Source organism: Copidosoma floridanum, unplaced genomic scaffold, assembly GCF_036245765.1.
Source record: "Copidosoma floridanum isolate Cflo_tuat_1 unplaced genomic scaffold, Cflo_Japanese_pri ptg000035l, whole genome shotgun sequence".
In the NCBI taxonomy this organism is placed as follows: Eukaryota; Metazoa; Arthropoda; class Insecta; order Hymenoptera; family Encyrtidae; genus Copidosoma; species Copidosoma floridanum.
In genome coordinates this window covers 515,363-528,084 of record NW_028321912.1, presented here as the reverse complement: position 1 = coordinate 528,084, position 12,722 = coordinate 515,363, and the positions used below count along the sequence as shown (strand labels likewise).

The 12,722-nt window shown below is 29.6% G+C and overlaps 1 protein-coding gene across 1 annotated transcript; it reads left to right on the top strand.

The window, feature by feature from the left end:
• Nucleotides 1-2,703: 2,703 nt before the first annotated feature.
• On the top strand, nucleotides 2,704-8,111 carry LOC106645802 (methylthioribose-1-phosphate isomerase). Its single transcript, XM_089597656.1, has 5 exons — nucleotides 2,704-3,010; nucleotides 4,566-4,798; nucleotides 5,813-6,021; nucleotides 6,626-6,834; nucleotides 7,690-8,111. Exons 1-5 carry the CDS (start codon nucleotides 2,879-2,881, stop codon nucleotides 7,957-7,959), a joined length of 1,053 nt encoding a protein of 350 aa, XP_089453782.1. The 5' UTR covers nucleotides 2,704-2,878; the 3' UTR covers nucleotides 7,960-8,111.
• The last annotated feature ends 4,611 nt before the right edge of the window (nucleotides 8,112-12,722 follow it).

Here is a 12,722-nt window from a genome sequence, read left to right as displayed (position 1 = left end):
CTTTTAACACATAACTTTTTGGTACCGTATATTCTTTTATAAAGTCATCCTGATGCTCCAAACTGAAAAAAATATTTTAAAAGACAAAAAAATTTGTTTTTCACAGCAATTTTTTCATTTAACATTTACAGCAAAATGAGAAGTAAGAAATAAAATTTGTCTTGGATATAATATTAAACAAGTAATATAATATGAAATTAAAATTCCATCACTCAACTTACACTTTTTACCTTATTTGCAAGACCGTAGTGTTTTGAAGAAATGAATCTGCTTGCTATCTAATCTATATTATTTTATCATCAGTGATATAATCATTATTCTTGAATACTAAGACATGACAAGTTTTGGCATATATATATATAACACTAGCAGTGGGTTAAAATAACAGAAGAATTTATTCATTCACTTCCATCGGCTCTTCTCAAGACGAAATTGAAAAATGAAGGCCGTCTTTTTTATTTTACTTCTCATTGCTTTCGTCGTTTACTGTAAGTGCTAATTTAATTTTTCTTTCATACTTTATTAAGCACAACTTCTTTATAGAAATGATTTACTTTTGTTGCCAAAGAAAAATGTGTAAATATGTATTTTGGTAATTTACAAAAAAGAGAAAAATTAAATTTAGAAAAAAAAAGAAAAAATAAATCAAATTTAAAAAAAAATTGTTTTTTTTTTCCGGTAGTAGTAAGAAACTTTTTTTTTATAACGAAGTGAAAAATCCAAAATTTTTAGAGCTCACAGTTTAAGAGGAATAATATGAATGAATTGTATAAATTCGTTTGATAAATAAAAATATAATTTGAAAAAACTAACTTGTAACATTGATGAAATTGATATAATGTTGATAATAATAATTTTACAGCGTCAACTGCCTGTAACCTTAAAAAGTGCGCAGCTGATTGCAAAGCCAAAGGAAAAAAATATGCGATATGTATAGGCGACAGATGCCTTTGTGGCTAGTTTGTAATAAAATATATTATGACTGAACATTGAGAAGTAACCTACCCTCTTAATGCTGTAAAAATTAGAACTTAGTTTTGACAAAGATTTTATTTTTGAGTTTCATCCAACAGTTTCTGCATAAAACATACGCATGTCATTTAATTTGTAAATGTGATGTAACACTTTCCAAAATTATTTTTATGTTCTTAAATATTTGTTAATGGTTACTTGGAATAAAATATTATTTACATTATTTTGTAAAAATTTGTTTATGTAGTACTTCAGTGAAGTAGTACGTAAAGTATTTGAGTTAGCTTAAAAATGTAATAATGTACGTATAAAATACATGTGTCATAAAATTATTTCGTCCATTTCTTTGAATAATTGTTCGAACGTTTATGAGGATCGCCAACCGATTTAAATTTTAAAACACTTGTCACTTCAAAAATTATTTAATTGTAAAACTACACTTTGTTATTTTTATGAAACCAACTTGCTTATAGAAAAATCTTTTTGTTCAATAAAACGATTTACTCACAATAAAACTGTAGTTTTTTGTGTACAAAGATTGTATTCTAAGCATATTTTGTGGGTATTTTTTTTTCTGGTGTAAAACCGTATTTTTTTCCTATGATAAATTTTTCGTAATAATGAGGTTTTTGAAAGTATATATAACACTTTAAAAAATTTTTTTTTTTATTTTATGGTTATTTTTACAGTAATAGTAAATTTATCTATTGTGACATTATAAACCCAAGCGAATAAAATGAAATTGTTAAAAGAAACTTGTTTATGATGATTTTACAGCCTCTGCCTTTTGCATCGCTAAAAAGTGCAACTTCTACTGTAACCAAATGGGATGGAAGTGGGGGATTTGCGTGGACGATCTTTGTAATTGCGGTAATGCCAGCACGGACAACTAAAATATGGCTATATTACTAATGAGTTGACCCACGATGTTTAGACGAAAAAACTCGATTTTTATTTTTTTTTTATTTCAGCCAATTCTTATTCATGCACTACCATTTGTAAAGATTTAGCACTTTTAAGATTTTATGTTTTTTTTGTAAAATAAAACAAAATAATTACAGAACTAAAAAAAAAAATCTTTTTTCAATGCAACATTTGCATGTGTTTATTTTATTATAACGTTTAACACATGGACACGATATTTCGAAAACTGTACACACTACATAAAATGTTACTGAGGTAAAAATCATGCTTTAATGTTATATTTTTCAATTTGAGTTTAAGTAAAAATGTTCTGAATTTTTAAACTATGCTTTAAAGGAAGTACATTTTTTCCTCTTTATAAAGATTTCTAAAAAATACGTTTCTGAAATCCTGATGTATTTCTTAAAAGAAAAAAAATAGAATTTTAGCAGCCTTGAAAAGAAATGTCTAGCGTTTGTTTAAATATCTCGAGTTTTTGTTTTGTAGGTAACTATAATTTTCTTCGAAAAATACAATGAGTTATTTGCATCAAAAAAATTTTTTTATTACTTGTACTTTAAATGTACTACTTAAAAATACAAGTAATTCGTTATATTTTGCATAAGAAAAACATTAATAATAAAATAGTGTTAAAGTACTTAAAAAATTAATTGAGTTGTTACCAGTGCCGCCAGTTTAAACTTTTCCCGCCGCCTGATTTCGTTTCTCAACGAATAGTGATAGTGACTTTAGCCGTGTGGCGTCGTTACGAACGCTAAAATTCCATAACATTCGCGATAAGTATTGATGTAAACACGTGATCTACAACACGTATTTTTTTTAACTAATCTGCACACCTATGTGAGCTTTGTTTATCAATACCACGTATTCAGAAAAAAAGCTGTGGCTACCGGCACTCAGCTGCTGAAATAACGAGAAGTAAAAAATAGCAGATCCCTGTTTGGATCTTGAAAAAAAAAAATAAATAAATAAATAAATAAACATGACCCTAGAAGCTATAAAATGGGAGAATGGGAAGCTTGAGATCCTGGATCAGCTGCTACTTCCATCTGTGTCCAAGTATGTTGAGGTTACGGGAGTTCAGGATGGCTGGAATGCCATTTATAAGATGCAAGTACGTAGCTGTTTTTTTCTTATTTTTTACGTCGTCCAAATCATCGTAATTGATATACTGTTTTTACTAGAAGTAGTTTAATTTTTCAAAGGTGTGAAGCCCTTTTTTTGCCAAAAAATTTAATTTTTTTTTACTGTTTATATATTTTTTTTTTTTCATGACCGTTCATGATACAATATTTAAAAAAAACTGTAACTAGAACAACTCGAGCTTTATAAATACTTTTAGTGTAATAATTATATAGTACACTCTACGTCAATCCTATTTTTCCGAACTTTTTTTAAAATTTAAATTTGGTTGAATCTTGTCACCATATTGGTTTTATTTTTTTTAAGGGAGGAGGGGAGCACGTTCGAAAAAATATGATTGACGATGGATGTACTGAGAAAATATGTTTTAATAAATACTTTTTTCAAGTACTTTGATATAAAAAAAAAAGAAAAAAAAATCGAAAAAACTGGTTTTTCTTATTTCATACATCAGGTATTATTATTGTTAATAATACATTTTTGTTAGGTGATGTGTTACGCATTACTTAATAGTAGGAACGAGAAAAATTTTCTAGCACCGATGGTGCAAAGTTTCTCAAAAATTAATTATGCCCAAGTGCAAATGTGTATTTGTCTAAAGCTTATCAACTATATCAGTCGTCGTTATCGTCATATCAGTTATAACTTGTGTTATTTGTGGCGTGAAACATGAGGCTAATTCGTAACTGTAACGTAAAATTTTACGTTTTATCATGTTTAAGAGACTATACGCGTTCATAAACTTTCCACTACATTGTTACACTCAGAAAATGACAAATTATTGTTTAATTAAACTGGTAGAATTTTTATAGACAAAAATATTTTTCTCTCTTCATTTTTTCAAAATTTTAATTAAAACTTACGCAATTCTGATAAGACGAGGACCTCGAAAAATAAGTTATTAAACTTTGTCAAACTCCACTGGGTGAAACATAAAAAAAATACTTTAAAAGTTCAAAGTCATTGGAAGATCGTTACTTTTGAAATTTTTTTGAATCTTAACAAGAGTTTTCTCTGAAAAAAAACAACAAAAAAAACCAATTTTTTAAAATTTTTTGTGGAATTCTGGATAAACTAAAAACTGCAGATCAATTTTTTTGTATTGCATTATCATTTAATATACGAACTAGACACAAAAGTGGGCATCGATAGTTTTCTTAATATTTTTCATAACTCAATGAAAATATATTACTTAATACATTATAACAATAATACTTTACAGTGAAAAATAGTTTTAATATTTGTTTGAATTAAGTAATGTAAATTTTTCAACCAAAGAAACGTCACACGATTTATTTTGCTAGAAAAATTTTTGATTACTTTTATATTATAAATAACAATAACAGAAACAATTTGTTGGAAAAATAGAGTATTAAATAATTGAGATTTGGCAAAAAACATTGGAAAAATAATTGCATATTTTTTTGTTTACATAACATTTTAAATCTACCGAGAAATCAACTGTAGTAAAGTAGGTTTGTCTTCAAGTAATCGTTAAAGCATTTTACGAATCATAAATTAATAAGGTCCGAGGGGCACCGGCCATCGCGATCGTTGGCTGTCTGAGTTTGGCCGTGGAAATTCAGCATAAAACTTACAAATCGCCGGAAGAGCTATACCAAGAGGTCAAGGATAAATTCGAGTACCTCATCACTGCCAGGCCGACAGCCGTGAACATCAAACTCGCGGCCGATGAGTTCACGCTCTTGGCCAAAAAACTGTGCGCTGAAAAAATGACGCCGATCGAAATGAAAGACAAGTGTGTCAAGTGTATTACTGATAGTGTCATTTTGTAAAGTTACAACTTTCAAAATAACGGAATCTAAAAATTGTACTTGGCTTAAGGTGGCTTGGGCGATGTTTATTGGCTGGATCAAAACCTCTGAAATTCTGGAATCATGTAAATAAAGTATGCCAAATTCATTTGCGATAAAAAAATACTGAGGTCAATGACTAAATTTTTTCGGAAATCGCTACTGAAAATTCACGAATTCAACTCCTACTCTTATGGACAGTGGTTACAAGATCGATTGTATCTTCGGAAATCTTTGATTAACCGCAAAAATTTAAAATAGTTTTTGGGTATTTATTTTACGAAGAATCTGTTCAATTCTAAAAATTATAGGGTTAACAACTTAACTTAAGAGAAAATCAGAAGAAAAGTATGAAATACTAATCCGGCTTACCTTGCAACATCTCCCAATTTTCACAATTATAATTTCACAGTACTTTTATAGCAACTTCTTGATCTTGTACTTTTGTTTTATCGAATTAACTATATTTATTGAAAAATTTACCGTCGAAAAGCATTGATTTTTAGGGGCTCTTATGGCATCCTACCCTATGTACGGTACCAACCGTCTAAGCCACCTTAGTTCACACTGAATTATTTTGAATTTTGGGTAAAAAGTTTTTTTTTTTTTTTTAGTTTCTTTAGTTTGTTTTCAGCAAAAAATTCAGTGAGTCGTTTCATCTGCAACTTAATAGATATTGTGTAACAAACTTGCAAAATTGAGAAAAAATATTTTTTTTATTTAATGTTAGTTGGCAATTTTGTAAGAAAATCTGCTTTTACTGAAATTCGATAAATTTTACTTACACTTATAAGAAATTGAACTTGACGAAAATGACACTTTTTATCTTTGATTTTCGCTTTTTATATATTCAAGTAAATACTAACGTTATTAGTTTCTTTGACTCCGAAATATATAATAAAAAAAAGAAGAAAATTTTAATTTTTTTCTTAAACTATCGGCAAACTTGCTCGATACAGGATAATCTCGGAGATCACGTTGATGCTGGAGAAAGATATCAAAGACAACAAAGCGATAGGTGATCACGGTGCTACTGAAATTCTGAAGACGTGCCCAAGCAAAGGGAAAATAAGGATAATTACCCACTGCAATACTGGGAGTTTAGCTACTGCAGGCTACGGCACGGCCCTGGGTGTGATTCGATCACTGCACAGTAATGGAAAAATCGGTATGTCGAGTACTTTATTCACACTACTGCAGTAGTAAATTTTACATGTAAAATTTTGTTCCTAAAATATATATAATTTTAAAAGTGTCAGTAATTTTTTTTTTTCAATGAAGCTTTACAATGCACAGTACATTAGTATGTTGATTTCAAATGTCATTTTCTATTGGATTTTTTCATGCTGATTATTGTAAATCATGTAAATTAACATATGAGTCATTGAATGAATATTATTTTTAGTTTTTAAAATTTTTAAATATGTCGTACTTGTGTATTACCGAATTGTACATAAAATATTAGCTATGGTGTACGTACAAACAGGATTTCGTACCAACAAAAATTTGTTGTGCCTATTTTGGTGTATTTACATAAGTATTATTAGCTCTAATTTTGTTACATCCATAATTTTATTTTATTGAGTTTTCACTTTAACATATATATATTTTTTTTTCTTTTGTTAATCAATTGTTTTCCGTTGTGCCAAGCAAAACGAAAAATTATTATTGTTTGCTTTAGTTATGCAACTTTACGGTTAGTCAAGTTCATTCATTGGCTGTAGAATAAAATTTCTTGGAAAAAAAAAAAAAAAAAAAAATTGTGTTCCCAGAGCAAGTGTACTGCACGGAGACAAGGCCGTACAATCAGGGAGCGAGGCTGACAGCCTACGAGCTGGTGCATGACAAGATCCCAGGAACATTGATCTGCGACGACATGGTCGCGGCGCTCATGAGGAGCAAAGATATAGCGGCAGTCGTCGTTGGAGCTGATAGGGTTGTTGCCAATGGAGATACAGCCAACAAAATTGGAACTTACCAGGTGTGATTTTTTTCGTAAACGAGGGTTTTCATGTCACTTTATGTAAATTTGCCTTTTTTGTGAAAAAATTTATCTCGAGTGCGTTTTGTCAATTGAAACAATTACGAGAGTGTATTGAATTCTGTAAACCAAGAGCATCAAATCTTCGTGGTAATAAAACCACTGGGTTTTATAAAAGTTAGCAATGAAGAGAAAAAATCCAAAAAACTGTTTTGGTCAAAAAAAAAGTTTGTGAAAACCATTAAAATCATGTTTAAATCCACTGAGTTTTATAACAGGATGAAATAAATGTAAAAAAGCCAAAAAAGCTGTTTTGGTCTAAAAAAAAAGTTCTGAAAAAAAAGTTTGTGAAAACCATTAAAATCGTGTTTAAATCCACTGGGTTTCATAAAAAGGTGCAATAGAGGGCAAAAACTCAAAAAAATGTTTTGGTCTAAAAAAACTGTTCTGAAAAAAAATTTTGTGAAAACCATTAAAATCGTGTTTAAATCCCCTGAGTTTCATAAAAAGGTGCAATAAAGGGCAAAAACCCAAAAAAATGTTTTGGTCTAAAATAAAGTTTGTGAAAACCATTGAAATCATGTTTAAATCCACTGGGTTTTATAAAAGGGCGCAAAAAAAGGTAAAAAGCCAAAAAAGCTGTTTTGGTATAAAAAAACTGTTCTGAAAAAAAATTTTGTGAAAACCATTAATATCGTGTTTAAATCCACTGGGTTTCAAAAAAAGGTGCAATAAAGAGCAAAAAACCAAAAAACTGTTTTGGTCTAAAAAAAAATAATTTTGTGGATACTATTTAAATAATGTTTGAATATATACTATAATAATAATATAATAATTGACTATACACTTCCACAGATCGCTGTTCTGGCGAATTACCACAAAGTGCCATTCTACGTGGCAGCGCCATTCACGACCATTGACTACTCGATAGCCAACGGCAACGGCATCAAGATAGAGGAGAGGCCACACGACGAGCTGACCAACGTCAACGGAACGAGAATCGCAGCTCAGGGTATCGACTGCTGGAATCCTGCCTTTGACGTCACACCAGCCGAACTGATCACTGGGATTATCACCGAACGTGGTGTTTACGAGCCCAGCGAGTTGGCAGGCTTAAATAATTAAATGTTTCGCGTGCCTTTTAAAAAAATTTTTTGTTTGATATTAGAACAAGTAATCGTGGACCCTCACAAATTAATTCCAACATCTCCATTAAAATGGTGAATATTTTTGCGCATGACATGGTGATTCACGCTTCACACGCCAACTGTACATTGTCCACGATTTACATAATATTTTATATTATACTTGTTGTTCTCAATAAATTTATAATTTTTTAAAACTTTAATCTCTCTTGTGTAACCCTTAAAATACTCTGAAGATTCTCGATTTGATTGTTACAAATTCAGATTTAAGGTCCAGTATACGATAAGAAAAATCTTCTGGACTTTTTCAATTTATTCGATCAAAGCTGGTTCAATTTATTTGATCAAACATCGAAATAAATAAATTTAAAAAAATTTACCATTCAAACTTATGGCAACAAGAATTTTTCGTAAAATTGATTATTTTTATCTATACCTCTATATTTTTAATATAATTTTAATACATAGCAAATTTTAAAGTAAATAAAAATAACACGAATATAATTTTAAACAAAAAATTGTAGATAATAAATCGTTATCGTAAGAAAGAGAAGTCTCGCAAAACAAAAAACAAAAAAAAAAATCGTAAACTTCAATAAAAAATTCATCACCTTATTTATACTTGAATATGAATAAAAGTATAAACCTTTAATTTATTACATAAAAAACATATTGAAAAAAAAAAAAAAAAGAACTTGAAAGTAAAAAAATAACGAGACTGTAGGTATCAAGATGGTTGAAAAAACAAATTAAAATTCACACAATTTTATAATCACTTTAATTAAATAAATTTATATACAATATAGGTACATCATAGTACATTCATCGTAATAACTGTACAACATTAGCAATCTGACGTTTCACATTAGTTTTTGTTGTGTACTCAATACTGCTCACAAAAATACATCGTGTCACAAACAAATAAAGTTGTGTTTACTCCGTTATGTAGGCTCGAAACGTAAGGATTTCACAATCTGTCGGTCCATAAAATAGTCATAGGAGTTAAAGGTAAAAGGATGATCGACGCTACATATTAATTTAATGTATCTTGCTGACGAATTTTTTTTTGTTTTTCATTAGGATTTAAAATATTTAAGATTAGATGTAGATTTTTTTTTCACTATTTATTATTTTTATAATTCATTTGTTGCTTAGGTACGACGATCTGGGATTAGCCGCTCACTTTTACATACTTCGATGAAAGAGATACACGTAACGAATAACATTATCGGATGAAAAATTAAAATCAACGATTGGCCGAATAACATTACGAGAAGGTTAATAGTCATCAGAGAGGCCGGGGCGATTTTGTCTTTTATTACTTTTCTTTTTCCTGTGGGGTGCTCGCTTTGGGGGGTAACATCGCATACCAGCGAGCCCGTCTTGTCTGTTTAGATTTATTTATATGATTTTAGTTAGTTCTTTATTTTTTTCTCCATAATTTCTTGTCTCAACGCTCGGTTTCCTTTAAAAAAATATACGATTTTTCGTTGGTCAAAGGTACACGATCGTCGCTCGCTTAAATTTACTAGTAGTGTACTCGAATAACGTTTATCTTCACTTACTTTTGCGTATTCGAGTTTGCTCCTTGCCTATACATATATATTTATGCGTATGTATGTATGTATGTATGTATGTATGTATGTATGTACAAACACAAGCTCATAATATAATATTACGATGGATTAATGTAGCGTACAAGTTACAAATATTTTATATTTCATCTGAGCCTCATCAATTGTTAGAAATATCGTCAATAACAGGAGAATGCATACTGAAGAGGAACTGAGTCTTTAAGTGTAAAATCTCATTGTGTTTGCTAATGCATTTGTATTGATATGTATAATTTTGACATAAAGAAAAATATTTTTTTTTTCACTTTACAAAAATTGAGACGTAGCCATTTGATTGAAACCAAAAAGACAGGCTTCATGTAAAGCAAAACAAAATATTGACATTATATTTCTAAAGTTCTCCACTTACTTACAACTATAGTAATTCAAAAACACTTTCACCATATTCATATTAAAGGTAACCCTGTAGAAATGCGTTTAGGCCACTTTCCATGCAACTTTTAAATTCTTACATATTAATATAAATTTCAAAGAATCAGTAATCTCACGAGAATCTATTGTTCATCCGGAAGTTAAATAGTCTTATGCCGAACACTCATCGATAAATATGTTAATATGTGGTTATTCGATTGAAATATTAGATTACACTATTTTGGGAATAAAATTCTTATAGAATCCGCCCCGGACTCATTGGACTACTTTTTTTATTTTTATTTTTAAATTGTATCTGGATTTAAGTATATGTATAAGACGATTTACTGTTACAATGGGCGCTTTAAGTACCATCGATATACAGACGAGATTGATAAAATTTTAATATCCATATAATTCATATAATTACTTTACTGGTTTTTTTTTTTTTTTTTTTTTTTTTTTTATATCCTCATTTTTCTGTAAAATCTTCGTTTCTGTACAGCTTACATTGAGTGTGCGGGGAGAAAAATTATGATTGAAACACAGTTGTGTCACATTTTTCTTGATTTTTTCTTCTTATTTTTACTAAGTACTTTTTTTTTTTTTTTTTTTTTTTTTTTTTTAATAACACGGTAGAGTTTTGCGCTTACATACGTACGAACATAAGTTTATTTTTATCTTCCACAATAGATTTTTTTCATTGATTTGGTAAACTTTTAGTTTTACATCATTTTTTTTTACGTTTTCTCTGTTTACTTACACAAAACTACACGATAAAGAACTTGTAATACGATCCTCAGACATAACTTCAAACTTTCATTTTTTTTCTTCTTCATTCTTATAATTTTATAAATTATCATAATAATAGTTTCGAATTCAATTCCTGATTAAATTTCGTAATCATCAGTCTTTCTCGTCTTTTGCAGTCACAAAGACTAATTTTTGCTGGTCGGTAATTTTTACCGGCAAATTTTGACTCCAAATAATACCTATACACCCTTAGTCGACACTCGGAATCGTATTGCGAGTATATTGAGAGATACATCACGAATTTTTTGTTTCCATACTAAAAATACAAAAGTGTCAATAAAAATTCAACAACACACCGCTTTACATGTTATACATTTATAGACGTAGCTTTTATTATAACTCCATCTCTTACCCACACTTTGGAAGTAACTGCAATAATTTTAAACATGCGTACAATAAATATTATATAATTTTTACACAATGAACATTCTCTCGATCCGTTTATCGATTTAACAATACGTTTATTTACACTTTTCTACTACCTATTTCGGTAAATAGATGAGGTAAGTATATTGTAAGGACGGGGTGTTGACGCGATCCTCGGCATAACTTCCTTTCGCCTTCTTTTTTCTTTTAATCATCAAAATTTATTTCATCGCTATTGGTATATATGCATAATTATCGCAATCTCACATTACGTACGAAGATCGCTTGTATTATTTTCTTTCGTGAGGTGCGTAAATCGGACCACTGCGCGAATGGACTTTTCCACTTATGAATGTACACACATTACATCGTATGAGGGTATATCGCATTCGCATAAAGCTCATTCGTCAGATGGCGCGACCGAGCCTTAGAGAAAATGGCGTCGTTTACTGTGTAACAGTATACCTGTACATACGAGTCACCTATATATAAAATATGTATACAGGCACACAAGCTGGAGTTGTATATATAAGTATACTGTTACACGTGAACGACGTCATTTTCACTAAGGTACGGTCGCGCCATCTACTTTGTGATATACCCTCATATACGCACGTCGCGGAGCACGAACACACGAGATCGATCGGATGGGATCGTCTATTTTTTTTTTTTTTTTTTTTTAGTTATAGTACACTTACATGCGCATCCGACTATTATTTTTCGTATATTTTTAATAATTCGGGGGAACACGGAAAGAATTCACGCAGCTATCGAATTTCGCGAATATATATTACATATATATATTTGTATATTTGATTGCCCGACAATTTTTTTTAATTTTTTTATTATATGCATTATACATTGTAAATATATATATGTAACGCACTAGGGACTTATTTTGAGCTCATCGAATGAAAAAGATTGATTGATTGAAAACAATTGCTTGGATTAATTCAATGGATTATCGAGTTGATTCTCGTTGGGTTGCAATCAAAGATCGACAGTCATTTATTCAAATTTTTTTGGTCGACTGCTCATCTGTGATTACTTGTTGGTTTAAAAATTGGATGTGGCATTCAAGTAATCTTTGTATGTAAAGGATCAATTACTTCATAAGTTTTTGAACACATTGAAAAAATTTTTTTCCGAAAATGTAAAATATTATTTTTTATGGACAATTTTTTTTTGTTTCTACTTTGATACACTACTTGTCAAAGATTTTTCTAATAGAAGATAGTGTATCATGTTCTTAGAGAATAAAATTTATTATAAAGAGTAAAAATAAACATTTAAGTGCTTTTTTTTTTTTTACAAAATGTGATAAATTATATTTGCTAGAAACATTTTTTTTCAGGGACTGTATTATTAGCAGTAATAGAAGAAAACTTTCTACATATAACAAAAAATGCAGCATATTTAAAAATAAATTTTTTTAAGTAAAGTATCCGTGTCTAAGTTTGAACGAGAGTAATACTTAAAAGTTAACGATTACGCATTAAAAGTGATAATTGATTAAATTGGTCCAAGCGAGCGGTGTCGTATTGATTGGCATGTGTGTATTATTTTTTGTTTTTTAAAA